Source organism: Oncorhynchus mykiss, chromosome 19 (assembly GCF_013265735.2).
Source record: "Oncorhynchus mykiss isolate Arlee chromosome 19, USDA_OmykA_1.1, whole genome shotgun sequence".
Taxonomy (NCBI): Eukaryota; Metazoa; Chordata; class Actinopteri; order Salmoniformes; family Salmonidae; genus Oncorhynchus; species Oncorhynchus mykiss.
In genome coordinates, this window is record NC_048583.1 from 55,375,506 (window position 1) to 55,403,438 (window position 27,933).

The window sequence follows — 27,933 nt, forward strand, 5'->3', positions numbered from 1 at the left end:
AGCCATGCAATGATTCCACGTATATGCTCAAAGACTCCTCAATCTCCGGCACTGGAGGATGGATGAAATGGGCGGAGCGTATATGCTCAACTTTTTGCTGTTGTCTGGTGATATCACAAAACATAACACCGGGCGTAATATGAAGCTTTCCGAAATCACTCGCTTTCGATCAACATTCCGGGCAATCTTTTTGACAGGTCAGTCCCTAAATGCTTTCAATATTAACATTTCCGAATTCAGTGTACCCCACTGCTACGTTTTATTGTCGCATGCCTCGAATTTTCGATATGGAAGTGAGGAACATCCATGTTTAAAAAGACTACAGTAATCTATTGCAATATTCTCCAAGACAATGATTTGTAGGGATGCTTCCTTCTACAGTAAGAATCCGTATCCCTTACGTACTTAAGGTTAGTGTAGGAACAGATCTTCTGGTGAAAGAAAGAACATTTAAAAGATAGTTCCATCCACTGCATCAGAACTCGGGCCCAAAGGAATTTGAGCGCTAGCCCTAATCGACTGTGTTGCAAATAAAATATGTTACGTCTGCTTGTCAAGAAATAAGGCAACAAAAATACCATTCATTATCATTCCATCAATCAATCAAATGTATTTATAAAGCCCTTTTTACATCAACAGATGACACAAAGTGCTATACAGAAACCCAGCCTACAACCCCAAACAGCAAGCAATGCAGATGTAGAAACACGGTGGCTAGGAAAATGTCCCTAGACAGGAACCTAGAGAGAAACCAGGCTCTAAGGGGTGGCCAGTCCTCTTTTGGCTGGACCAGGTGGAGATTATAACAGTACATGGCAATTAAGGCCTGATCGTTCTTCAAGATGACCAGCAGGGTGAAATAATCATCACAGTGGTTGTAGAGGGAGCAACAGGTCAGCACATCAGGAGTAAATGTCAGTTGGCTTTTCATAGCCAAGCATTCAGAGGTTGAGACAGCAGGTGCGGTAGAGAGAGAGTCGAAAACAACAGTTCCGGGACAAGGTAGCACGTATGGTGAACAGGTCAGGTTTTCATAGCCTCAGGCATAACAGTTGAAACTGGAGCAGCTTCTCTTCCCTTGCATGTTTCTTGCATATAGTCTTTGAGAGCATTGTCTCAATACGAAATGTTATTTTTCTGAGAGGATCTACATTGCTTATTTGTCAATTTTTCCAGCATAAGCTTATACCCCTGCTAAAATGCTCTGAGTCATCGTTGATTCTCGAGTTGAATTGAATTGAAAGACCTGACTTCATTACTTGGAGCTTATGCACTCAGTCTCACTCTCAACTTTTACTCTCCTGTAGGCACGATTACAGGAGCTTAATAAGCATGAAGACTGAACGGAGGGATGCCAGCAGAGCCCCTCAACCTACCAGAATATTGCTGTTGTCAACATCACAGTAGTCGCCGATAGGTCCCTGAGAAGGCCTTCTTGCAAACCCTCGGAGCCATGGAACATAAACTACAACAGAGGGACAAAAACAGGCCCAGCTACTTTGGCAACGTCAAGACCAGGTCAGACCTGCGATTTAAATGTTTTATTGGCTAAAAATGAAGAAAAGCACTGCTTAGACTTGTTGTGAGAGATGCGTTGTTTAGTTATTCCCAGAATGTGTCAGCCTATACAGTGCTTCTCTCCTGACATGTTATTTTTCTCTCCCGAGATGTTGAGGTGAAAGGAGCACTGCAGCAGAAAACAGGAGATGTACAGTGCATTGCATGAAAGTTTTTAGACCCCTTCCCTTATTCCACATTTTGTTACGTTACAGCCTTATTCTAAAATGGATTAAATAATTGTTTTCTCTCATCAATCTATACACAATACCCCATAATGACAAAGCAAAAACAGGTTAATAGAAAGTTTTGCAAATGTATCAGAGCCTTTGCTATGAGACTTGAAATTGAGCTCAGGTGCATCATGTTTCCATTGATCATCCTTGAGATGTTTCTACAACTTGATTGTAGTCCACCTGTGGTAAATTCTATTCATTGGACATGATTTGGAAAGGCTGACACCTTTCTATATAAGGTCCCACAGTTGACATTGCATGTCAGAGCAACAAACCAAGCCATATGAGGTCGTAGGAATTGTCTGTAGAGTTCCAAGACAGGAGTGTGTCAAGGCACAGATCTGGGGAAGGGTACCAAAAAATGTCTGCAGCGTTGAAGGTCCCCAATAACACAGTGGCCTCCATCATTCTTAAATGGAAGAAGTTTGGAACCACCAAGACTCTTTCTAGAGAGAGCTGGCCGCCCGGCCAAACTGAGCAATTGGGGAGGTGACCAAGAACCTGATGGTCACTGTCACAGAGCTCTTCTGTGGTGATAGGAGAACCTTCCAGAAGGACAACCATTTCTGCAGCACTCCAACAAACAGGCCTTTATGGTAGAGTGGCCAGAATGAAGCCACTCCTCAGTAAAAGGCACATGACAGCCTGCTTGGAGTTTTCTAAAAGGCACCTAAAGGGCTCTCAGACCATGAGAAACAAGATTCTCTGGTCTGATGAAACCAAAATTAAACTCTATGGCCTGAATGCCAAGCATCACGTCTGAAGGAAACCTGGCACCATCCCTACGGTGAAGAATGGTGGTAGCAGCATCATGCTGTGGGGATATTTTTCAGTGGCAGGGACTGTGAGACTAGTCAGAATCGAGGGAAAGATGAATGGAGCAAAGTACAGAGAGATCCTTGATGAAAACCTGCTCCAGAGCTCTCAGGACCTCAGACTGTGACGAAGGTTCACCTTCCAACAGGACAGTGAACCTAAGAACACAGCCAAGACTACGCAGGAGTGGCTTTGGGACAAGTCTCTGAATGTCCTTGTGTGGCCCAACCAGAGCCCAGACTTGAACCCAATCAAACATCTCTGAAGAGACCTGAAAATAGCTGTGCAGCGACACTCCCCATCCAACCTGACAGCTTGAGAGAATCTCCAGAGAAGAATGAGAGAAACTCCCAATACAGGTGTGCCAAGCTTGTAGTGTCATACCCAAGAAGACTCGAGGCTGTAATCGCTGCCAAAGGTGCTTCAACAAAGTTCTGAGTAAAGGGTTTGAATAGTTATGTAAATGTGGTATTTTCATTATTATACATTTTTTTTCCATTTTCAAAAATTTATTAAAAACAGTTTTTGCTTTGTCATTATGGGGTTTTGTGTGTAGATTTATGAGGGGGAAAAAACAAAAGAATATATTTTAGAATAAGGCTGTAACGTAACAACGTGGAAAAAGTCAAGGGGTCTGAATACTTTCTGAATGCACTGTATACGCGTTAGAGCACTCCATCACCCTTTTTCATATAGTCACCCTTGTGAATGTACCTCTCCTTTGAAAAAAACAAGCACAAACAGTCAAGGGCATTACGTGGGAGAGAGGAGTGGAGGTGCTTGCCAGGAACAGCAACAGCCTATTCTGAACTCCCACAATCCTACCAATATACACTGAACCAAACTATAAACGCAACATGCAAGAATTTCAAAGATTTTACTGAGTTACAGTTCATATAAGGCAATCAGTCAATTGAAATACATTCATTTGGCGCTAATCTATGGATTTCACAGATACCTTAAAAAGTATGGGCGTCGATCCATAGCATTCCAAACATGCTCAATGGGTGACATGTCTGGTGAGTGTGCAGGCCATGGAAGAACCGGTACATATTTAGCTTCCAGGAATTGTGTACAGATCCTTGCGACATGTCTGTCTCCCCTCCAGACTGGGGTCCAAGCTCCCTCCTGGTGTTGCTCAGCCCCCCGGCTTCATCGCCGGCCCCTGGGAGACAGGGCCTCAGACCGGCCCAACCAAGGAGGCCAGGGACAGCGGTCAGTCCCACCGTGCCGTGGGGCGTCCCTTTGACCACGTCCGCCACATCCGGAACCCCCAACTGCGCCGGTATTACCTCCAAGGTGAGGTATCTCTTAACATGATTATCTCGATATCTAAGTCAGCCTGTGCTTTGTTTGCCCCAGTAGGGGCTTGGTAGCAGCGTTAGTTCCCTATCCAATTATTCATATGGTGTTTATAAATGTGTTGTGTATTTTCATAGTAAACAACCTATGAAATGACAGATAACACACTCAAAGGAAGGTTGGTAAGGAGAATTCCTCTCTCTAGCATTTATTTATTGGGCTCCCGAATGGCGCACTGCATCTCAGTGCTAGAGGCGTCACTACAGACACCCTGGTTCGAATCCAGGCTGTCTCACAACCGGCCGTGATTGGGAGTCCCATAGGGCGGTGCACAATTGGCCCAGCGTTGTCTGGGTTAGGAGGGGAGGGTTTGGCCGGTGTAGGCCGTCATTGTAAATAAGAATTTGTTCTTGACTGACTTGCTTAGTTAAATAAAGGTTAAATAAAACATTTAAATTACTTATGAGGAATTGCAAAACTGCAGCTAGGAATGCTTGGGAACTTCTCTCAGGATGACATGGATACAAAATACCCGTGGACTCTGTCACTCAGAAACATTCACTCATAAGCACATGATCCTATTGTCATTTCCTCATGCCATCCATAACTGAGGGGACAGGTTTTGCCAGCACTCAAAGTAAGACAACAGTGATTCTGAATGTGCTTGTCTGTGGTTAAATGGCTTATTTTTGAGTCCCTTTTACAGAACACAGCAGTATGCTTTTAGTGATATCCATTTAGATACGATTATTAGTATACCTGAAAAATCACTTGTGTAAAATCTGTTAACTTACTTGTAACAAATCATGTTTGTGACATGTAATTGGTAGCATTTTCACCATAGACCGTGTTTATTTAGCTCAAATACTTATGACCTACTTGTTTTCCCTAAATCTGATTATGCAGTTTTGTAATAAGTCGCTCTCTTTCAATCAAGGAAACAAGTATCCAAGAACTGTAGAGGTGCAAGATGCCTTCTGCCTCATGTATTCTATATTGTAGTATTTCTTTCGGATTATATTCAGTACCGAGGGCACCCACACAGAACTTTGATATTCTTTTGGGGGATTTTACTTCTGGTCTTGCCTAGGTTGTAGCACAAGTGTACGCGCAATTTGTTAGCGCCAACACAGCTGCCTTGTTGCAGGCAGGCCTGACATTCAAGGAGAATCCTCAGTACCTTAATAAAACTCCAAAACATCCATAATGCCTCATGTAGGTATTAGAGAGCAGTGCCACATTTTGTAAAGATGAACGCCACACACAGGGCTAGATTTAAGAGGAGGGAGTTGTTTTGCATTAATTAAAATGATTTACAGGACCGCAAACAAGTAGATTTGGAGAAACAGCTGTTGGATTTCAGGAGCAGAAAGAATTGGTGGAAAGAGTCATCATCTATCGCTTATCAACACAATGTTTTTACATCTTGCCTTCGTAGAAGCTACATGGGTACCAGAGCGCGCCACAGCTAAATCCAGGGAAGAGGGTCAACCATCTGATGACAAAGCAGACTGTATGGTGAGTCACAATCTCATGTAGACCTACTCGTAGATCAATAATGATAACATATTTAAGACCTGCTTTACCCACACACTTGATAACCGATACATTGCATAATACTGTATATATGGTATTGAAAGATGCTGATAATAAATGTTCAAAGGTCAGACAAGCTGTATTTCAGTGAAACAGTGTTCAGCGATTAGTTCCAGATCTTCCCCTATTTCAATGGGTATCCACCGGTATATTCAGAAGCTCTACAACAGTTATAATGGAAGGACAGTGGTATGTATGGTATGTGATGAAAATAAATGCTGGTAATTCTATTATATACAGATTTAGAAGCTTCTATTACTACAGCTTTTAAACGTTGTTATCAGATCATGTCTTTCATAAAGCAGATATGGATATGTGGAACTACTGTAGTAACTTAAATGAAGGCAAAACCATGTATTCAATAACTTTTTTGGGGTGTCTAGAAAATCCCTTTCTAATGCACATCTGTCTAGAAAATATACATTGAAAAGATATACAGCATATTAAGAGACTTTTAAGGACCAGTGTTGCTCTGAATCTGGAATCATCGTGTGACAATGATGTTAGTGTTGATAACTGAATTCGGACGGAATATGTAAAGTAGACAGAATGTCTATGATCCACTTAGGCCCTTTGTATTCTTTGCAGTTAGGTACTTGGACTATGGACTTTTGTTTTACAGTTATGGAAATATGAATGAGTTCCATGTCTATCTGTCATGTAGGATGTGAGGTGGATTCACTAAACCAGTGTTAAAATAATGCCGAACTTGTAGCCTGTATCACTATGGCTCGCCATCAGTTTAAATATGTTTTAACACTCACACGGAAGGCATATTTTCAACAGTATCGTTTGCAAGCATGTACACACACGCACACACATAGCTATGCTTGAATAATGACTGCATGCTGTGGCACAACTTTAGTTTTAGAAGTGGAGGGGACATAATCTGGCAGAGGGTCCTCCCTCGGAATGTTTTGGGGCATCTAATGCCAATTTCCAGCATTCCTACTAGGACTGTCCCCGACTGTCCATCAATTGGTCGAAATTTTAAAACCTGTATTTTTCCATAGGCCTATATAGACACACCCTATGTTTTATTTTGTAGCTTTTTTTTTTAGCTTTTATTTATACAGGTTTTTCTCATTGAGAACATCTCTTTTCCAAGAGAGACCTGTTCCAATAGCAGCATGGGGAACAACGTTTCAGACAAAACAACTTACATACACTAACACACCATTAAACAAAACTAGAAACACACATACAGTACAACAAAAACATTTTTACATAAAAAACACGAAAGTCTTGACTAAAAACAGCTGGCCTAAAAACAATTACACTCTTCTATGATATATACATCGATCAAGTGTTTAAACTCTACCAACGAAACTAGATCATCAAATGTTATAATATTCAGGAGAGAATTCCAGGACCACGGAGCTAAGTAACTAAAACTATTTCTACCATCACCTGTTCTAATTTTTGGTACTGTTAGAAGCAAATGTGAATGGGACCCTAATTGTTATTTATTTACCGACCTGACTAAAAAAGAACAGAGATAAAATGGCGTTTTACCCAATGTGGCCTTATAAATCAGTGTATACCAGTGTTTAAGCCTAGGCAAGGTCAATGACGACCATCCAACAGCGCTGTAGAGATCACAATAATGTGTTAGACGTTTTTGATTTGTAATGAACCTGAGGGCTGCATGATACACTGAATCAAGTGCTCTCAGGGTAGTGGTTGAGGCCTGCATATGTGTTTAATAAAGTCAACTAGGCTATATGTACTGAACTTGTCTGATGCTTTATGCACGCACACAAATTATTTGAGGGAGCCAGAGATCAAGACCGCATAACCAGAAGAAACAAAACCTGTTCCTGACCCGCCTTCTCCCGCTGCTGCTGACCTTGGCAGAGTTACTCTTCTGAAGTTGCCGGTAATAGGCTATGCCAGCGGTGGGCAACCTTTTCCATTTGGAGTGCCTGATTATTGTACCATTTCTACCAATCTGCATACCAGTTATGAGTTTCATGTGCACATTTTCATGGAACAGTTTCATTTAATTTACAATAGTCTTTGTATCTCACAATCATTGTCTGTGGTTAATCTACATTCTATCTAAATCAAAATTTAAAGTTACTTTTATTGCCATTGCCAATTATCTAATACATAATAACCTACATAAAGCCAACACAAAGACATTGCAGCCTGCAGGTAGAAAATAAAAAATAATATATTTATAAAAATAAATATCCTATAAATCACATTGTCTCCAACCATCTTGAAACATTGTATCAACTCTGTCACCCAAAAACTTATACCAGCAAACTTTAAACATTGTATAAAATATTCTGGCCCTTCAGTTTCCCACTCCAGTGAGCTCGGGAGAGAGACAGCTGTAGGTGCAATGGATGAGAAGTAATCAGGTATTTTATGACATTTCCACTGGATCAGAGAATTACATTTTTCCCTTTCATGCCGAGTGGTTATCAAAAGGGAGAGAGCTGGAAATATTGTTCAAATAGTTTGAGAATGAGTTCTCAATTGATTCTAAAAACAGACTTTGTTTACTTGCTGTTTGAGGTGAATAAAATTACTTTGGTGATTTAAGACAATCAGAAATATTGCTAGACATCCCCAAAATGGGCACATTTATCGAACTACATTTGCGTGTAGGCCAGGTAGACTAGTCCTACTTCTATATGTGTAATCATGTGCGTGTCCTTATTCAACCTTGACAAAAGCATTTCAAACAAAGGACGATCAATAAATTGACAACTCATAAATGTGATGTGAGAAACAAGGGGTAGCATAGGTTGTGAGTTCTGTAAAACACATGTCCACTCTGACAATGAGAACAGTAAATGACTAAAATAATAACCTATTGAATGCATTAACAGAAATGACCATTTACCAAACAAACAATTGCAGATTAGAAATTATGTGAATTAAAGGTTAATGTAGGCTACTACTGGGGATGTATGTAATGGGGAAGTGATAGACGTAGCAAGCAAGGAAGTTATGAAACAATGAATACTCACAAAATGGCAGGGGAGAGCGCATTCTGGAGAGAGACGGGCTTGTGCATCTGAGCCACAATTCCCATATTCTTGGACCGTGGCATCTCCATGGCCTCCACTAAGACAGGCGCAAATCACACAGGCGTCTCGTGTGACGTGACATTTTTGTTTCTATTTGCGACTGCTCGACTAAGAAAATCTCATGTTTTCAATACAGACCCCTTTTGTCATACAGTAGGCTATTCCATATAAGGCACCCAGACTTTAGGAATTGCACAGTGTACCCTTAATCTAGTAATACATCAAATCTAGTGATACATAACTTGACACTTCTGCCATCTATTGTGATATTGTGGGAGGATAACCAACCTTCCAATTAATGGACATGCATTTCTTACCTGCTATAAATGCTAGGTTCTTCTGATAACAGTCTTCAGTATCAACATTTCCAAGCAAACAAAAACAGGGAGAATCTGTAGACATGCTGATCTTGTGAGCCAAACCAAGATCATAAAATAATGCAAATATGTCCCCTTTTGTGTTTTACACCTCCAGCGCAGGAATGACACTTCTGACTGCATGTAATTCAGTTTCACTGGCATACGGGATGTTCAATGGATGGTCTGAAACTGCAGTAATTTATGTTTGAGATGATATGAACATGACTGGGCATTCAGACATCTGTATCCATTCATCATCATCATCAATATTGTGTTGCGTACTTACTGTGCACCATGACAGTGTAGTCTGTAGATATGTTATTACCGTGTAAGTGTGAAAAGTAGGTAATTAGCTAGGGAAACGGACAGATCAATAATCAAATCAAAATCAAATGTATTTATATAGCCCTTCTTACATCAGCTGATATATCAAAGTGCTGTACAGAAATGCAGCCTAAAACAGCAAGAAAGTTTGCAGCCATCCACTTCCTTATGTCTGAAACACAGGCTTCTAGCCAGGGCAATTTTGGGGCTTCACCATGTTTCATTGAAATGTACAGCTGTGTGTCATCCGCAATGCAGTGAAAGTTAACATTATGTTTTCGAATGACATCCCCAAGAGGTAAAATATATAGTGAAAACAATAGTGGCCCTAAAACGGAACCTTGAGGAACACCGAAATTTACAGTTGATTTGTCAGAGGACAAACCATTCACAGAGACAAACTGATATCTTTCCGACAGATAAGATCTAATCCAGGCCAGAACTTGTCCGTGTAGACCAATTTGGGTTTCCAATCTCTCCAAAAGAATGTGGTGATCGATGGTACCAAAAGCAGCACTAAGGTCTAGGAGCACGAGGACAGATGCAGAGCCTCGGTCTGACGCCATTAAAATGTCATTTACCACCTTCACAAGTGCAGTCTCAGTGCTATGATGGGGTCTAAAACCAGACTGAAGCATTTCATATACATTGTTTGTCTTCAGGAAGGCAGTGAGTTGCTGCACAACAGCTTTTTCTAACATTTTTGAGAGGAATGGAAGATTTGATATAGGCCGCTAGTTTTTTATATTTTCTGGGTCAAGGTTTGGCTTTTTCAAGAGACGCTTTATTACTGACACTTTTAGTGTGTTTGGTACACATCCGGTGGATAGAGAGCCATTTATTTTGTTCAACATAGGAGGGCCAAGCACAGGAAGCAGCTCTTTCAGTAGTTTAGTTGGAATAGGGTCCAGTATGCAGCTTGAAGGTTTAGAGGCCATGATTATGTTCATCATTGTTCAAGAGATATAGTACTAACACACTTGAGTGTCTCCCTTGATCCTAGGTCCTGGCAGAGTTGTGCAGACTCAGGACAACTGAGCTTTGGAGGAATACGCAGATTTAAAGAGGAGTCCGTAATTTGCTTTCTAATGATCATGATCTTTTTCTCAAAGAAGTTCATGAATTTATTACTGCTGAAGTGAAAGCCATCTTCTCTTGGGGAATGCTAACATTACATTGTTATACTGACAACAAAAGAACTCAGTGCACTGTCAAAAAACGCCAGAATATCAGTCTTTCATTGTTTTGCCGCAGGTTTCATTGTTTGATTCAGATCTGATGTGATTGGAGAAAAACTAATACCTAAAGTTGGTGAGCTAGCTAGCTAGCTAACCTTAGCCAAGTTTTGGCAGGCTCTAATGGTACATCAACTGGCAAAAACTAGCCAAGTTCATTTTCTTCTATTCAAATGGGACAAAAAGGCTACAAAACATTTCTATACACACAACAGCTGTTAGATACTGCTATCTGACAGATGGCTAGAGGCGAGAGCTGAACTGTCCATGGTAGCTACCACCTAGTCCATTCTCTTCAGACAGAAGTTTAGTTGAGATGGGATGAATTAATTAGCTAACGTTACATGTCAGTTACACTACTAGCTCAGCACTGGGAATAAACACTTTTTTTCTGTTAAATGAAACAGAAGTTATCTTGCCAGCTACATCAGTCAAATAAAGAGTAGCCCGTTTCTGCTCTGTTTGCTCTTACAACACGCAGACAGCATCTGCAGAAAGTAGCACCGTGCTGGTCAGAAGCTTTGCCTTCTCACAGCCTGTCTGCACGCTCTGGTGTGTCTGCGCGGTCCTAAATCTAGCTGGCTGTAACCGCCAAACAGCCTACCCGACCGCTCTGAGGCGTCTGCAAGGTCCTGAAGCACCACGAAGCCGCGTTTTTGTATCACAGTGCACTGATATAACTGCAATTATAAAAAATGCAATTTTAGAATGTGGTGGGGGTCATGTCCCCCCGTCCCCAGTGAAAGTTGCGCTCCCTGTCTGCATGGAGTCTGTCAAGCGTTAGAACATAATTTAGGTCAATGGGCCCCATCTGTCAATAGCTGAGTTTTGGTTGTGTTGTGTGGGAGGCAGCGGATGGAGGATTCGCATGATATTATTGTGCTTCTTCAGTAATCTGTATTGATAGGTGTAGTAGTAAGTAGCCTTACACAAGCCTTGACTGGTGTGAGCCGGAACACCTCATAGGGCAGCAGCCCTATCTCCTGTGTCTGTAGTCATAGGTGTAGATCTAGCTAATAAGCGTTCGGAAAATAAGTAGGCCTCAATCTCAAATTAATGGAAAAGATTGGTATTATTTGGTCTGATTTTATTTTCATATTGGAGTACCTAACGTGGATTTCTGCACTATGTGTGTACTCCCAGGCCCACCATGAAGACACTGTGTTCAGTGTCACCTCCCAGTACAGTAGCCTGGGAGATCAGACCAAGCTGAACAGGCATCTCTCCACCTCCTCCTCCCTCATCTCCCGGGAGGTAAGAAAAAGTCACCATGGTTCCCAACCTTATCAGATGCTACAAACATGCATACATACAGTTTATGACACTGGTATCTTCTGTCTTTGTATCAGCATTCTGAACATTCTCCTCACTGTGAGATGTGACAGGTTATTTCTGTCACATCTCACGGTGAGGAGACCTGACACACTAATTGCAGGCCTGCGGGTATGATCAGCTTCATATCATTTGAAGAGAAACGGACAAAATGTGTACATTGTCATCTTTTATCTCCATACGTGTGTTTTTCTTCCAGTATAATGATGAAAAGTCAGCGTAGTGACATATGTTGCTGTTTTGTTTGTCCCTTCCACTATGGATTTGACATGCAAAGTGAGTGACAGAGCATAGCCTTCACCACATGGCATTCTGGGAAAACCTATTTGCATGGTTACCAATCAAGTGTCCATCCCTCCACTCCAGTAGGCAACAGATGAGACCGCAGATGTAAAGTTCAGTTAGAAAGAGGAAGTGGGAGGTCCTAGACTTGGCAGAGCATTATTAACAGCAGTGCTTGAGTTTTTGTTGTTCTGTGTTGTGATGTTTCTACGCTCTTCCATTTTGAAGCACCTCCGCGTTCCCAAGAGTAAAGGCTCTGGCCAAGGCTCACCTCCCGTGGCGACGCACCCTGACCCCGACCTCAGGCTGGAGCCAGAGTTGGACACTGACCCAGGGCTTTCTCCGGCCCCATCGCCCAGCCCTCACTCCCCGTCACCGGACACAGAGTATGATAAGTTACTGGTAAGGACAATGTGGATGAATTTATTCCACAATCCACACAGAAGAGGAAGTACATTTAACAATGTTTTTAAATGATTTAACCATGTTTTTCTGTGTCATGTCGGGCCTGTTCTTGTTAAGAGAGGCTAAACTAGCTTAGCAGAGCTGAAATTGCTCAATAGAACAAGAGTCAATGCAGGACTGGAAAAACTTTTGGCTAATGGCAATGATTGGTTGTTTGTTCAAATGCTGTTCTTTTGGAAGCTGCTTAGTTAGCTTTCAATGTAAAGCACTGTTTTAATGAGTGGATAATGGCTTCTTTAAACACTGCTGACTTTTATTTTTATTTTATTTAACTAGGCAAGTCAGTTAAGAACAAATTCTTATTTTACAATGAGGGCCTGCCCCGGCCAAACCCTCCCCTAATAACCCTGGACGATGCTGGGCCAATTGTGCACCGCCCTATGAGACTCACGATCACGGCCAGTTGTGATACAGCCCGGGATCGAGCCAGGGTCTGTAGTGACGCCTCTAGTACTGAGATGCAATGCCTTAGACCGCTGCTCCACTAGACTTTAAAAAAGTGCATTTCCTCTGCTGTGTTTAAAAAAAATAAAAACAGTGCTTGCTTTGATTCTCATAGGATGTGGAGGCAGTGCCAATGCCTGATGGACAGATCTGCCTACTGGCCCTCCCACCTGAGTGTTCCCTGGGGGAGGGGCCAGCGGCCATGCCGTACCTCAAGCTCTTCTGCCGCTACATCACTGACCGCAAGGTGCGTGGAGACTAGTCATTCTCGCTCACTCCTCTCTAACCTCTTGCTGACCTCTGTTTCACCACTCACTCACCTCTCTCACCACCCTCTCACCTCTCTCACCACCCACTCACCTCTCTCACCACCCACTCACCTCTCTCACCACCCACTCACCTATCTCACCACCCACTCACCTCTCTCACCACCCACTCACCTCTCTCACCACCCACTCATCTCTCACCACCCACTCACCTCTCACCACCCACTCACCTCTCACCTCTCTCACCACCCACTCACCTCTCTCACCACCCGCTCACCTCTCTCACCTCCTGGCATTAACAACATAGATGGAAAGCTACTGAGGATGGTAGCTGACTCTATAGCCATTCCTAACTGTCTCAGCTAACTGGCTCATAGCAAACCTTTGGGGGATTTTTTTTGTGTGGAGCAGATACAATGCTACTGTATTTCTCTGTATTTCTCTGACTTTCCACATGCTTACAGAGAAGGGCGCTCAACTGCACTGGCACAAATGACTGATGATTGGCTGAAAGAAATTGGTAATAAGAAGATTGTTGGAGCTGTATTGTTAGACTTCATTGCAGCCTTTGATATTATTGACCATAATCTGTTATTAGAAAAACATATGTGCTATGCCTTTACATCCTCGACCATATTATGGGTTGAGAGCTATCTATCCAATAGAACAGAGGGTTTTATTGAATGGAAGCTTCTCTAATGGAAAACATGGAAAGTGTGGCATTTCACAAGGCCCTCTAATGATCTATCACTAGCATGTCACCTTAGACTATAAATTGTCATGGTAAAGGCATATTGATTCAATTGTTGTGGAGATACTCAGCACTTTTAACACCACAGTTGACCAAACAAGTCCTGCAGGCTCTAGTTTGACCTAATCTTGACTATTGCCCGTTGATATGGTGAAGTGCTGCAAAGGACCTAGAAAAGCTGCAACTGGTCCAGAACAGAGCAGCACGTCTTGCCCTTCTATGTACAGAGGGCTAATGTCCACAGTATGGCTCAAAGTAGAGGAGAGATTGATTTCGGGTTGGGTGGTATCTAGATGGTGTCCCGATTTTCCTACCATCATATTGTTTCTGTACCATACCTGGATTTACTTTCAAAGATAATTCGTAGAAATATAACTTCACAGATCTTCATTGTAAAGTGTCTAAACACTGTTTCCCTTGCTTGTTCATTGAACCACAAACAATTAATTAACATGCACATTTGGAACAGTCATTAAGACACTAACAGCTTACAGATGGTAGGCAATTAAGGTCACAGTTATGAAAACTTAGGACACTAAAGAGGCCTTTCTATGACTCTTAAATACACCAAAAGAAAGATGCCCAGGGTCCCTGCTCATCTACGTGAATGTGCCTTTGGTATGCTGCAAGGAGGCATGAGGACTGCAGATGTGGCCAGGGCAATAAATTGCAATGTCTGTACTGTGAGACGCCTAAGACAGAACGAACAGCTGATCATCCTCGCAGTGGCAGACCACATGCAACAACACCTGCATAGGATCAGTACATCTGAACATCACACCTGCGGGACAGGTAGAGGATGGCAACAACAACTGCCCAAGTTACACCAGGAACGCACAATCCCTCCATCAGTGCTCAGACTGTCCGCAAAATGCTGAGAGAGGCTGGACTGAGGCCCCCATATAAAACTGTATTTTTTTGTGAAGAATCAACAACAAGTGGGACACAATCATGAAGTGGAACGACATTTATTGGCTGTGGAAAGAACTGAAAACTGCTGTTCACAAATGCTCTCCATCCAACCTCACTGAGCTCGAGCTGTTTTACAAGGAGGAATGGGAAAAAATGTCAGTCTCTCGATGTGCAAAACTGATAGAGACATACCCCAAGCGACTTACAGCTGTAATCGCAGCAAAAGGTGGCGCTACAAAGTATTAACTTAAGGGGGCTGAATAATTTTGCACGCCCAATTTTTCAGTTTTTGATTTGTTAAAAAAGTTTGAAATATCCAATAAATGTCGTTCCACTTCATGATTGTGTCCCACTTGTTGTTGATTCTTCACAAAAAAATACAGTTTTATATCTTCATGTTTGAAGCCTGAAATGTGGCAAAAGGTCGCAAAGTTCAAGGGGACCGAATACTTTCGCAAGGCACTGTATGTACACTGAGTGTACAAATCATTAAGAACACTCTTTCCACTGACATAAACTGACCAGGTGAAAGCTATGATCCCTTATTGATGTCACTTGAGTGGAGGAATGGAGGAGACAGGTTAATGAAGGATTTTTAAGCCTTGAGACAGTTGTCATTCAGAGGGTGAATGGCAAGACAAACAAATGTAAGAGCCTTTGAACGGGGTATGGTAGTAGGTGCCAGGTGCACCGGTGTGTCAAGAACTGCAATGCTGCTGTTTTTTTCACACTCAACAGTTTCCAGTGTGTATCAAAAATTGTCCGTCACCCAAAGGACATCATGTCAACTTGACACAACTGTAGGAAGCATTGAAGTCCACATTGGCCAGTATCCCTGTGGAACGCTTTCGACACCTTGTAGAGTCCATGCCCCGACGAACTGAGGCTGTTCTGAGGGAAAAATGGGGGGGTGTAACTCAATATTAGGAAAGTGTTCCTAATGTTTTGTACACGGTTTATATGTACTAATGTATGTATGCATGCAACTGTCCGTAGAACCTATTTTGGTTCTATTGTTCTTATTTAAAATGTGTGTAGTTCAGTCCTTGAACTGTTCTTGTCTATTGATGTTCTGTATTGTGTCGTGTGTCGTGTGGACCTCAGGAAGAGTAGCTGCTGCTTCAGAAACGGCTAATGGGGATCCTAATAACATACCTGCTCATCTCTCTCACCTCCCACTCATCTCTCATCTCTCACCTTTCTTTCTACACATGCTCACCTGTCTCTCACCCGTCTCTCTCTCTCTCACCAGGGTGTGGTTTCTGGTATCTTGCTGGTGACGTCCAATAAGATGTTCTTTGACCCTTGTAAGACCCACCCGTTGGTGATAGAGCACGGCTGTGAGGAGTACCTGCTGTCCTGCTCAGTGGACAGCCTGGCCTCGGTCTCCTTCTACTCTGACATCTCCCATGTGCACTTCAACTCCTCCACACACAGGTCAGCGCTAAAATGGCTATGTGCACGTTCAAGGCACACACCGATTTGGTGTAGCTCTGCACAGATCAACATATCTTCACAATGCCTTGGAAGGCGTTTAACTTAGGAGGTCACTATTATGATCCTATATTCTGCGCAGACCTGTGTTAAATTGGTGTATCTCGAATATGCACGCTGACTTGTGTAGTGTGGGTGTCTGACATTTTTAGTTTGTTACAAACAAGCAATGTAGAGAATAATTGTACCATCTGAACCGCTGTTAAATATATTTTCAGTAACCCAAAATATTGTATTTTCAGCTGTTTAAAGCTGGTGTACAAGACCGAAAGTGAAAGACACAAAAACTAAACTTAAGAACAGGAAGCATAGCTTGCATAGAAGTAGCTCAGATAGAACAGATCTACCACTTCTTTGACTTTCTTTCAATGAGAATGACAAATCTATAACTCACATTTCTATGTGAATTTGGTCAGGTCTCCCAAAAAGTTAACATATTGCAGCTTTAAATACTGTATAATCCCTAATATCTAGCAGTGGAAATGGGGTATATGATACGATAGGATAGACTTTATTGTCCATTTACATGGAAATTCATTTTGTGAAGGCAACATACAGATACACAAGAAAATAATACACTATAATGCATTGAAAATGGGAAACACTGGAAAGATAATAATAATAATGCACACATCATTATTCAGTTTATGTGGTCTACTGTCCAACTGTGTATTGGGCCTACATCTGTCCTAGGACCACTGTTCAACAGCCTCCATCTGTCCCATGGCCTACTGTTCAGCATCCTACATCTGTCCTAGGACCACTGTTCAACAGCCTCCATCTGTTCCATGGCCTACTGTTCAGCATCCTACAGCTGTCCTATGGCCCACTGTTCAGCAGCATGATGGCCATCGGAATGGAACTTGCTCCTGCTCCTATTCTTGCTGAACAGTGGGACCTTGTATCTCCTTCCAGAGGGCAGCAGTTCAAAACATTTGGCAAGATTGTGTGTAGGGTCCTTTATGATGCACTTGGCCTTGTCCCTCTCCTGTCTATCATAGTCAATGAAATTGGCCCTTGGACATCTATGGTGTCAAGGAATGTTTGCTGGGTCAGATATTGCAGAACATGCAACATACACTGAGTATACTAAACATTAGGAACACCTTCCTAATATTGAGTTGCACACCCACCATTCATTTTGTCTTGCCCATTCACGCTCTGAATGACACACATACACAGTCCATGTCTCAATTGTCTCGAGGCTTAAAAATTATTATTTAACCTGTTACTAGGTGGAATGGAACTAAAAACATACAGAAAACTGGCTCCAAAACTGTCAAGATGCTCGAGCAGGGTGGGAGGCGAAGCAGCAGTAGCCCTCCACACCACAAGGGGGAGACTGTCCCAGCACTGGTGTCTGCTGCTACATCAGAGCTGAGGTCTGCCCTGGCTCTGAGCCTGGTCCAGGGGTTCTCTGAGGAGGAGAGGAGCAGTGACATGGCTGAGTGGCAGCTGGAGGGGAAGGGTAGTCCGCTGGAAGAGCTGGCTGTGCAGTCATCCAGGACTGTGGGAGGAGCTGTGTTGAGCAGTGCTGCCACCTTCTGTTGTGGTGGACAAGAGGCAGCAGGGACAGGGAATAAAGTGAGGATGGAGCTGGTGGACAGAGAGGGTACAAAGAAGCAGCAGTCTGTGAGGAATCAGACACCAGGTAAGGAAAGGAATCAAGTCAATAGGTTATTATCATGGTTTTATCCCAAGGAGTACTGTTTAGTTAATTTTTCTCCATCCTTTCCCCTCTCTTTCCACCTTTCTCTCGTTCTCTCTCTCGCTTTCTCGCTCCCTCTCTCTCCCTCATTCTCCCCCTCCCTCTTCTCCAGGCCCCTCTAGACTGTCTTCAGGGACTTCTGGAGGTCTGGTGTTTGTCAGGCTGCGACTCCAGCAATCCACTGGGAAGAAGAAGGGTGTGGCTGCAGGCTTGCTGCTGGGGACAAACAAAACCTTACCCCGGAGGGACTCCTGGTTCGCCTTCTCCCAGGAGAGGTAACCGTCTGCAGTCTGGAGCCACAGAAACAGACTGTTTTAGTTGAACATTAACATTCCTTTTAGATTCTGTGAACATTAACACCTCACAATGTCAATGTCTAACATTAACATCAAGTTTAACATGTCTCCTGTAGCGATTTGAATTGCTGTTGAATGCTGAGGAATGTAGGCTTCAAGTTTTTTTTAGTTAATCAAAGGTCTGTCGTGTCTTGTCGTCTGTAGCTCAGATGAGCTGTATGCCTACATGAACCACTGGAGGCCTGGCCTGTGCATGCTGGAGGGAGGGTCGGAGGAGGGCGATGAGGAGGAGTTTGTACTGGTTGAAGACAGAGAAGAGGAGGAGAAGGAAGAAGAACAGGAGGTGTCCAAGAACCATGGGCGGACTGGGGAGGACTGGGAGGTAAGTCTGGATTTTACTGGGGAGAACTGGGAGGTAAGTCTGGATTTTACTGGGGAGGACTGGGAGGTAAGTCTGCATTTTAGACTGAGGAGGACTGGGAGGAAAGTCTGGATTTTACTGGGGAGGACTGGGAGGTAAGTCTGGATTTTACTGGGGAGGACTGGGCGGTAAGTCTGGATTTTACTGGGGAGGACTGGGAGGTAAGTCTGGATTTTACTGGAGAAGGCTGAGGTAAGTCTGTATTTTAGACTGAGGAGGACTGGGTGTTAAATCTGTATTTTACTGGGAAGAACTGGGAGGTAAGTCTGCATTTTACTGGGGAGGACTGGGAGGTAAATCTGTGTTTTACTTGGGAGGATTGGGAAGTAAGTCTGTATTTTACTTGGGAGGATTGGGAAGTAAGTTTGTATTTTACTGGGGAGGACTGGGAGGTAAGTCTGGATTTTACTGGGGAGGACTGGGAGGTAAGTCGGGATTTTAGACTGCGGAGGACTGGGAGGTAAGTGTATTTTACTGGGGCTGCATTTTAGAGTTGAGGAGAGTCATAAAGAAAGGCTGGAGTGCCTGATGTGGACATACAGGTAAACAGCAATACATTGCTTTTGACTATAGCGTTAAGTAAAGACCCCTTGTGCACACCATGGCCTGGGGAAGTTTGGGCAATTGTTTAAAAGTTTGAGAAGTGTTTAGGTGGGATCAGGGGTTATTGTTTGACGTGTGGGTCAAGTTTTCGCGACAATGGGATTTTAATGGGTTTATAACTAGGTTGCGTGTCTTGTGTTGCAGCTGGTGACAGTGGAGGATGGTAGAGGGAGACTCCCCCTGGACATGGACAAAGATCCAGAGGGACTGTGTGAGATCGTAGCCCAGAGTCGCATCTTAGACGCATCGCTTGTCAGAGAGGTGAGTGTGAGCACATATTCATAGACAGAACTTCACAAAACACACGCTCTGTCTCATCTAATCACACACACATTCACAATGGAAGATCATTCACAGATCTCATCCATTCTTGGATAAGAAGGAGAGACAATTACTTAATTAATCCCAAATGGGAAATTAATGTCGCTGGCCAGCGCCACACATATAGAAGAAATTACACACGTTACTCTTCTTGCCTCTACTTCCACAAATGCGTTGACTGGTCTGGGTTTAAAGTTAAATCCAGAGTCTGAGACTGAACCTCACTACTTCTGCCTCAGTCTCCCTTGAGCAGCCCTGGCCTTCAGTCAAACACAGTGCAATTCATTTACTGAACCTTGGTGCTGAGTAGAGTACTGAAAATATGCAAAACCTCTTCTGTGGCCATGTTTCACGATGGAGGGTCAAGTAGGAAGGGATCAGGTATGAAGATCCAATATAGCCATTTTTATCTCTATCATATTATTTCTGGGTAACAATTAAGTACCTTACTGTGATTATTTTTTATTAAAATGGTCAAAAATAAACAAATATAGCTTCTTAGCAAAGAGCAATTTTTAAGCAAGAATTTTGCTCGGAGTGGTCTGAGTGGGGAGGGGCAAACTGAAAATGAACTGTTATTGACAGAGGGGTTTGGAACTCTATTTTATTATTGTGTCTATTAACAATGTTCCCGATTATTTTTTGAGGCACTGAGAAAATTGTAGGTCTTGTGAGCGGAAACTTGAACATTGTGAGAATTATGTGCAACTTCCGGCGCGCTTTTACGGTGAACACTGAGGCTGTACCCTTACAGTTTTAGACATTATTGTGGCTGTTCGAGCATATTGTTGGCCTATAAATTACAGTCACCTATTTGAAACCACTTTACAAAATAATAATTATTACCATACAGAGAATAAAACAATGTAGGCTACCCCTCTGCATATTGGCTTATTTGCATATTCAAGCCTGTCTCAAAATACAAGACATGAGCTTTTTACCGGACTGTCCTTTTAAAGACAGCTTGAAATGTAGCGTACACATTTTGTGCTCTTGTAGGATACAGTAACTCCCCATTGCTGACCTATACTTATTTATAACTGGGGTTATAACTCGCTAAAGAGCAAAGAATATCTACGAATATCCACTGATAAGCACTCGGATCTGAACTGATCTGAAAAGCTCAATCACTCGCAGGTGATTGAAAGACTGCTTGTGGTCTACCCCAGCCAATAGAAATCTACTCCTTTGCAAACTCTGTGAATTTTAATCTCTTGCGTCTCAGCGCGGCCTGGCATTTCTTCTGCGTGGCAGTCCTGGAATAGATATGCTGCCACACACGAGTGCAGCGTAGAGGGAACATTATCTATTATCTAATTTACCGCCTAGTGCACCAGGCAGGCCAAAATTCCGTCCCACCACAATAGGCTGCAATTAGTCATTTCAAGCGGTCTTTTCAAACAGCTCTTACATTTAAAAGAGCATAATCATAATTTTCACAATTTCACATTATTATTCCAAACTCGGTGTGGAAATATCCACCGAGGGTACAGAACATTAGGAACACCTGCTCTTTCTTCAATCAGTGTAGATGAAGGGAAGGAGACCGGTTGAAGAATGATTTTTAAGCCTTGAGACAATTGAGACATGGATTGTGTATGTGTGCCATTCAGAGGGTGAAGTCCATATTGACCAGTATCCCTGTGGAATGCTTTCGTCACCTTGTAGAGTTGAGGCCGCTCTGGGGGGGTGCTACTCAATAGTAGGAAGGTGTTCCTAATGTTTTGTACACTCAGTGTAAATAAAACACAGGAAAATCACGTTTTTATTTTACATCACTTTGCCCAGTGTCGTCCAGGTTAGGGTCTGGCCGGAGTAGGCCGTCATTGTAAATAAGAATTTGTTCTTAACTGACTTGCCTAGTTAAATAAAGGTTAAATAAAAAATGAATTAAGCAGAGCAGTGCTGTGATCACTTTGAACCAATACATTATCTAATGAGCCCTGCAGGTCAGCTCTGCAAGTGGCTTATGGTTTCCAGTCCCATTCACTTAGATACCAACTATCTCCCTCTCTCCCTTTCACTTTCTTTTCCACTCATTTTAAACCTGTAATAAGTGTATATTCTCCTATCTTTTTGCCCCTTCTGTCTCTCTCTCACTCACCCGCCACTCTTTCTCCTTCTCCATCCGTCCATCTTTCTCCAGCTCTCAGTGGAACTGCCACCCAGGACAGTGGGCCACACGTGGCAGCTGGCTTACAGCACGTCTCGTCACGGCTCCAGCCTCAAGTCCCTCTACCGGAGGCTGAAAGGCAGCGACTCGCCTATACTCATGGTCATCAAGGACTCACTTAATCAGGTGTCCTTTTTATGTATTTGTTATTTTCACGTTACAAACGACACCCCTAATGTTCCACGCACCATATTTCGAATATCTATCTGACTTTGGTGTTAGAGATTACACAGAATGTGTGCTATAGACTACCTGCTTTTCATTTCATTTGCACTATTAACTTGGACGCCCACAGGTCAAGACTACTGTGGGGTTAGTTTGAATAACATACCGATTTTCCAGGAGCCACAGACAGAGTTCGTTGTGGTCACCTATGAAGTCCTCCATTTTATGAAGTCTGTCTCGTTTGGTTACCAAAGAGTTGTATTTTGGTTAATGGTAGGTTTGTTTCTCTGTGCCCCAGGTGTTTGGGAGCTTCCTCTCTCACCCTCTGAGGCCAAGCGAGACCTTCTACGGCACCGGAGAGACATTCCTCTTCATGCTGCTTCCTCGCTTCAAGGTCAGGCAAGACACACACACATGCACACACACAATATGGCTCACCCACACACACACACACACACACCTTATGACACACACGCACTATGACGCACTATGACACACTATGACACACACACACTATGACGCATACAATGCCATACAATTCTCTCCCACATGTTCTAATCTGAAATGTGGCTTTTTAAGGTATAGGTGCAGAATTGTTATTTTGCCAAACTAACTGAAAAGACGATACTGTTCGTTGTAAATCTTGATGACATAATATTGCAGGAGTTTCCATAGCAACCAAATTACTATTCACATCAAGGTCTCTACCAACGTCACATAATCGATTCGTGCGTGAATGTGGATTAAGAAAAAGGTCCCTTTCTGCATTTTTATGCACAAACAACGTGTAGGAACTCATTGCTATCAATAGTGTACTGTATATGCATAGCATTACAGAAAAGCAAGGTCATTCATAAGCACAGAGGGGTACTCCTGTGTTGGTATCCTATACTGACTCTGTCCTTGTCACGTCCCACAGTGTTTCAAGTGGACTGGAGAAAACTCCTTCTTCATAAAGGGAGACCTGGACTCTTTTGCTATCGGAGGAGGAAGGTGGGGTCACTCAGAGTCATACCAATATGTCTAAGGTTATGGTTTTCTTGATGCTGATGTTATTTCTGTTTGCTTGACACTTACTGCATGTTGATGCTACAGCTACACTACATGACCAAAAGTATGTGGACACCTGCTCGTCAAAAATCTCATTCCAAAATCATGGGGGATTAATATGGAGTTGGTCCTTTGCTGCAATAACAGCCTCCACTCTTCTGGGAAGGCAATCCCACTAGATGTTGGAACATTGCTGCAGGGACTTGCTTCCATTCAGCCAGAAAAGCATTAGTGAGGACTGGCACTGATGTTGGGCAATTAGGCCTGGCTTGCAGTCGGTGTTCCAATTCACCCCAAAGGTGTTTGATGGGGTTGAGGTCAGGGCTCTGTGCAGGCCAGTCAAGTTCTTCCACACTGATCTCAACAAACCATTTCTGTATGAACCTCGTGTTGTGCATGGGGGCATTTCCATGCTGAAACAGGAAAGGGCCTTCCCAAACTGTTGCCACAAAGTTGAAAGCACAAAATCGTCTAGAATGTAATTGTATGCTGTAGCTTTAAGTATTCCCTTCACTGGAACTAAGGGGCTTAGCCTAAAACCATGAAAAACAGCCCCAGAACATTATTCCTCCTCCACCAAACTTTACAGATGGCACTATGCATTGGGGCAACTAGCTTTCTACTGGCATCCGCCAAACCCAGATTTGTCCATCGGACTGCCAGATGGTGAAGCGTGATTCATCACTCCACTGCTCCAGAGTTCCAATGGTGGCGAGCTTTACACCACTCCAGCCGACGTTTGGCGTTGGGCATGGTGATCTTACGCATTGATCACACCGACAGTGTTTTTGTGCAAAAGGGTATGCAGCATCATCTGGATATGTGTGCAACAAAAGTTCAACATTCACCTTTTGCTACCATTTCTGTCAAGCCATCTACGCATACAGTTTGATGCATACATTTTAGATACACTTAAGCCAAATACATTTAAACTCAGTTTTCACAACTCCTGACATTTAATCCGCGTAAAAATTCCCTGTCTTAGGTCAGTTGGGATCACCACTTTATTTTAAGAATGTGAAATGTCAGAATAATAGTAGAGAGAATTATTTATTTCAGCTTTTATTTCTTTCATCACATTCCCAGTGCGTCAGAAGTTTACATACACTCAATTAGTATTTGGTAGCATTACCTTAAACAATTTAAACTTGGGTCAAACGTTTCGGGTAGCCTTCCACAAGCTTCCCACAATAAGTTGGGTGAATTTTGGCCCATTCCTCCTGACAGAGCTGGTGTAACGGAGTCAGGATGGTAGGCCTCCTTCCTCGCACACGCTTTTTCAGTTCTGTCCACAAATGTTCTAAAGGATTGAGGTCAGGGCTTTGTGATGGCCACTCCAATAACTTGACTTTGTTGTCCTTAAGCCATTTTGCCATAACGTTGGAGGTATGCTTGGGGTCATTGTCCATTTGGAAGACCCAATTGCGTTAAAGCTTTAACTTCCTGACTGATGTCTTGAGATGTTGCTTCAATATATCCACATAATTTTCCTCCCTCATGATGCCATCTATTTTGTGAAGTGCATCAGTTCCTCCTGCAGCAAAGCACCCCCACAACATGAGGCTGCCACCCACATGCTTCACAGTTGGGACGGTGTTCTTCGACTCCCCCTTTTTCCTCCAAACATAAGGATGGTCATTATGGCCAAACAGTTTCATCAGACCAGAGGTCATTTCTCCAAAAAGTATGATCTTTGTCCCCATGTGCAGTTGCAAACCAGTGGCTTCTTCCTTGCTGAGCTGCCTTTCAGGTTATATCGATATAGGATTCGTTTTACTTTGGATATAGATACTTTGGTACCTGTTTCCTCCAGCATCTTCACAAGGTCCTTTGCTGTTGTTCTGGGATTGATTTGCACTTTTCGCACCAAAGTACGTTCATCTCTAGGAGACAGAATGCGTCTCCTTTCTGAGCGGTATGACGGTTGCATGGTCCCATGGTGTTTATTCTTGCGTACTATTGTTTGTACAGATGAACGTGGTACCTTCAGGTGTTTGGAAATTACTCCCAAGGATGAACCAGACTTGTGGAGGTCTACAATTTTTTTTCTGAGGTCTTGGCTGATTTCTTTGGATTTTCCCATGATGTCAAGCAAAGAGGCACTGAGTTTGAAGGTAGGCCTTGAAATACATCCACAGGTACACTTCCAATTGACTCAAATTATGTCAATTAACACATCAGAAGCTTATACAGCCATGATGTCATTTTCTGGAATTTTCCACTGTTTAAAGGCACAGTCAACTTAGTGTATGTAAACTTCTGACCCACTGGAATTGTGATACAGTGAAATAATCTGTCTGGTAACAATAGATGGAAAAACTACTTGTCATGCACAAAGTAAATGTCCTAACCGATTTGCCAAAACTATAGTTTAACAAGGAATTTGTGGAGCGGTTGAAAAACCAGTTTTAATGACTTAAACCGACTTAAACTGTACGTTCGATAAATCCAACGTATGCACCACACAGAACACACTGCAACTGCAACACAAACGCAGCGTTCTATTGGAAATGAATGTACTTCTGGAGTACCAAAATGCAATGACGCTTTCGATGTGAACGAGGCATTAGGCTTGTGTGCGGCTGCTCGGCCATGGAAACCCATTTCGTGAAGCTCCCGACGAACAGTTATTTTGCTGATGTTGTTTGGAACTCTGTCGTGAGTGTTGCAACTGTGAACTTGTGTGGCCTACCATTTCCACTTCACAATAATAGCACTTGCAGTTGACAAGGCCAGCTCTTGCAGGGCAGACATTTGACAACCTGAAAGGTGGCATCACATGACGGTGCCACGTTGAAAGTCACTGAGCTCTTCAGTAAGGCCATTCTACTGCCAATGTTTGTCAATGGAGATTGCATGGCTGTGAACTCGATTTTATACATCTGTCAGCAACGGATGTGGCTGAAATAGTTAAATCCACTCATTTGAAGGGGTGTCCACATAATTTTGTGTGTGTATATACAGTGGGGCGAAAAAGTATTTAGTCAGCCACCAATGCATGTTCTCCCACTTAAATATGAGAGAGGCCTGTACTTTTCATCATATGTGCACTTCAACTATGACAGACAAAATGAGAAAAAGAAATCCAGAAAATCACATTGTAGGATTTTTTATGAATTTATTTGCAAATTATGGTGGAAAATAAGTATTTGGTCACCTTCAAACAAGCAAGATTTCTGGCTCTCACAGACCTGTAACTTCTTCTTTAAGAGGCTCCTCTGTCCTCCACTTGTTACCTGTATTAATGGCACCTGTTTGAACTTGTTATCAGTATAAAAGACGCCTGTCCACAACCTCAAACAGTCGCACTCCGAACTCCACTATGGCCAAGACCAAAGAGCTGTCAAAGGACACCAGAAACAAAATTGTAGACATGCACCAGGTTGGGAAGACTGAATCTGCAATAGGTAAGCAGCTTGGTTTGAAGAAATCAACTGTGGGAGCAATTATTAGGAAATGGAAGACATACAAGACCACTGACAATCTCCCTCAATCTGGGGCTCTGCGCAAGATCTCATCCCGTGGGGTCAAAATGATCACAAGAACGGTGAGCAAAAATCCCAGAACCACACGGGGGGACCTAGTGAATGTCATATGGTCAGATGAAACCAAAATAGAACCTTTTGGTAAAATTGTAAAAACTCAACTCGTCGTGTTTGGAGGACAAAGAATGCTGAGTTGCATCCAAAGAACACCATACCTACTGTGAAACATGGGGGTGGAAACATCATGCTTTGGGGCTGTTTTTCTGCAAAGGGACCAGGACGACTGATTCGTGTAAAGGAAAGAATGAATGGGGCCATGTATCGTGAGATTTTGAGTGAAAACCTCCTTCCATCAGCAACGGCATTGAAGATGAAACGTGGCTGGGTCTTTCAGCATGACAATGATCCCAAACACACCGCCCGGACAACGAAGGAGTGGCTTCGTAAGAAGCGTTTCGTGGTCCTGGAGTGGCCTAGCCAGTCTCCAGATCTCAACCCCATAGAAAATCTTTGGAGGGAGTTGAAAGTCCGTGTTGCCCAGCAACAGCCCCAAAACATCACTGCTCTAGAAGAGATCTGCATGGAGGAATGGGCCAAAATACAAGCAACAGTGTGTGGAAACCTTGTGAAGACTTACAGAAAACGTTTGACCTCTGTCATTGCCAACAAAGTATTGAGATAAACTTTTGTTATTGACCAAATACTTATTTTCCACCATAATTTGCAAATACATTCATTAAAAATCCTACAATGTGATTTTCTGGAGAAAAAAAAATCTAATTTTGTCTGTCATAGTTGAAGTATACCTATGATGAAAATTGCAGGCCTCATCTTTTTAAGTGGGAGAACTTGCACAATTGGTGGCTGACTAAATACTTTTTTGTCCCACTGTAGTGTGCGTCAATGTTTAGGAAAACACATCACTTTACTCTATTTTAAAGCAATGAACAAGGACCTGAGTTTCTCTCGCTCTCTCTTCCCCAGTGGTCACTTTGGCTTGTGGCTGGATGAGATGCTGTACCTGGGCAGGAGTAGCCCCTGTTACACTTTCAACAACTGCTGCCTCTCGGAAAGAGACGACTTCCACGTCATGGAGCTGGAGGTGTGGACATTCTGGTGAAGACATGAACTCAACTCACCTCGCCTAGCAACACATACTGACTCTCTCTGGCTGTCCAATCACTGCATTAAACAGGACTCTAGAAACCATATATTCTAGTACAATAAGTTGTTGGATGTACCTGACTATTTTGACTTAAATGTGTGATTTTGGGCTGGAAACTCAACTGTAAATAA

The 27,933-nt window shown here is 42.9% G+C and overlaps 1 protein-coding gene across 1 annotated transcript; it reads left to right on the plus strand.

Annotated features, from left to right (window-relative positions):
- The first annotated feature begins 29 nt into the window (after nucleotides 1–29).
- On the plus strand, nucleotides 30–27,861 carry si:ch211-15d5.11 (nuclear receptor coactivator 7-like). The gene is made up of 16 exons (XM_036955112.1): nucleotides 30–197; nucleotides 1,308–1,518; nucleotides 3,718–3,908; nucleotides 5,350–5,429; nucleotides 11,613–11,723; nucleotides 12,312–12,485; nucleotides 13,108–13,239; nucleotides 16,174–16,358; nucleotides 17,651–18,066; nucleotides 18,236–18,398; nucleotides 18,624–18,801; nucleotides 19,588–19,704; nucleotides 21,911–22,063; nucleotides 22,401–22,496; nucleotides 23,022–23,095; nucleotides 27,622–27,861. Exons 2-16 carry the CDS (start codon nucleotides 1,454–1,456, stop codon nucleotides 27,755–27,757), a joined length of 2,271 nt encoding a protein of 756 aa, XP_036811007.1. The 5' UTR covers nucleotides 30–197; nucleotides 1,308–1,453; the 3' UTR covers nucleotides 27,758–27,861.
- The last annotated feature ends 72 nt before the right edge of the window (nucleotides 27,862–27,933 follow it).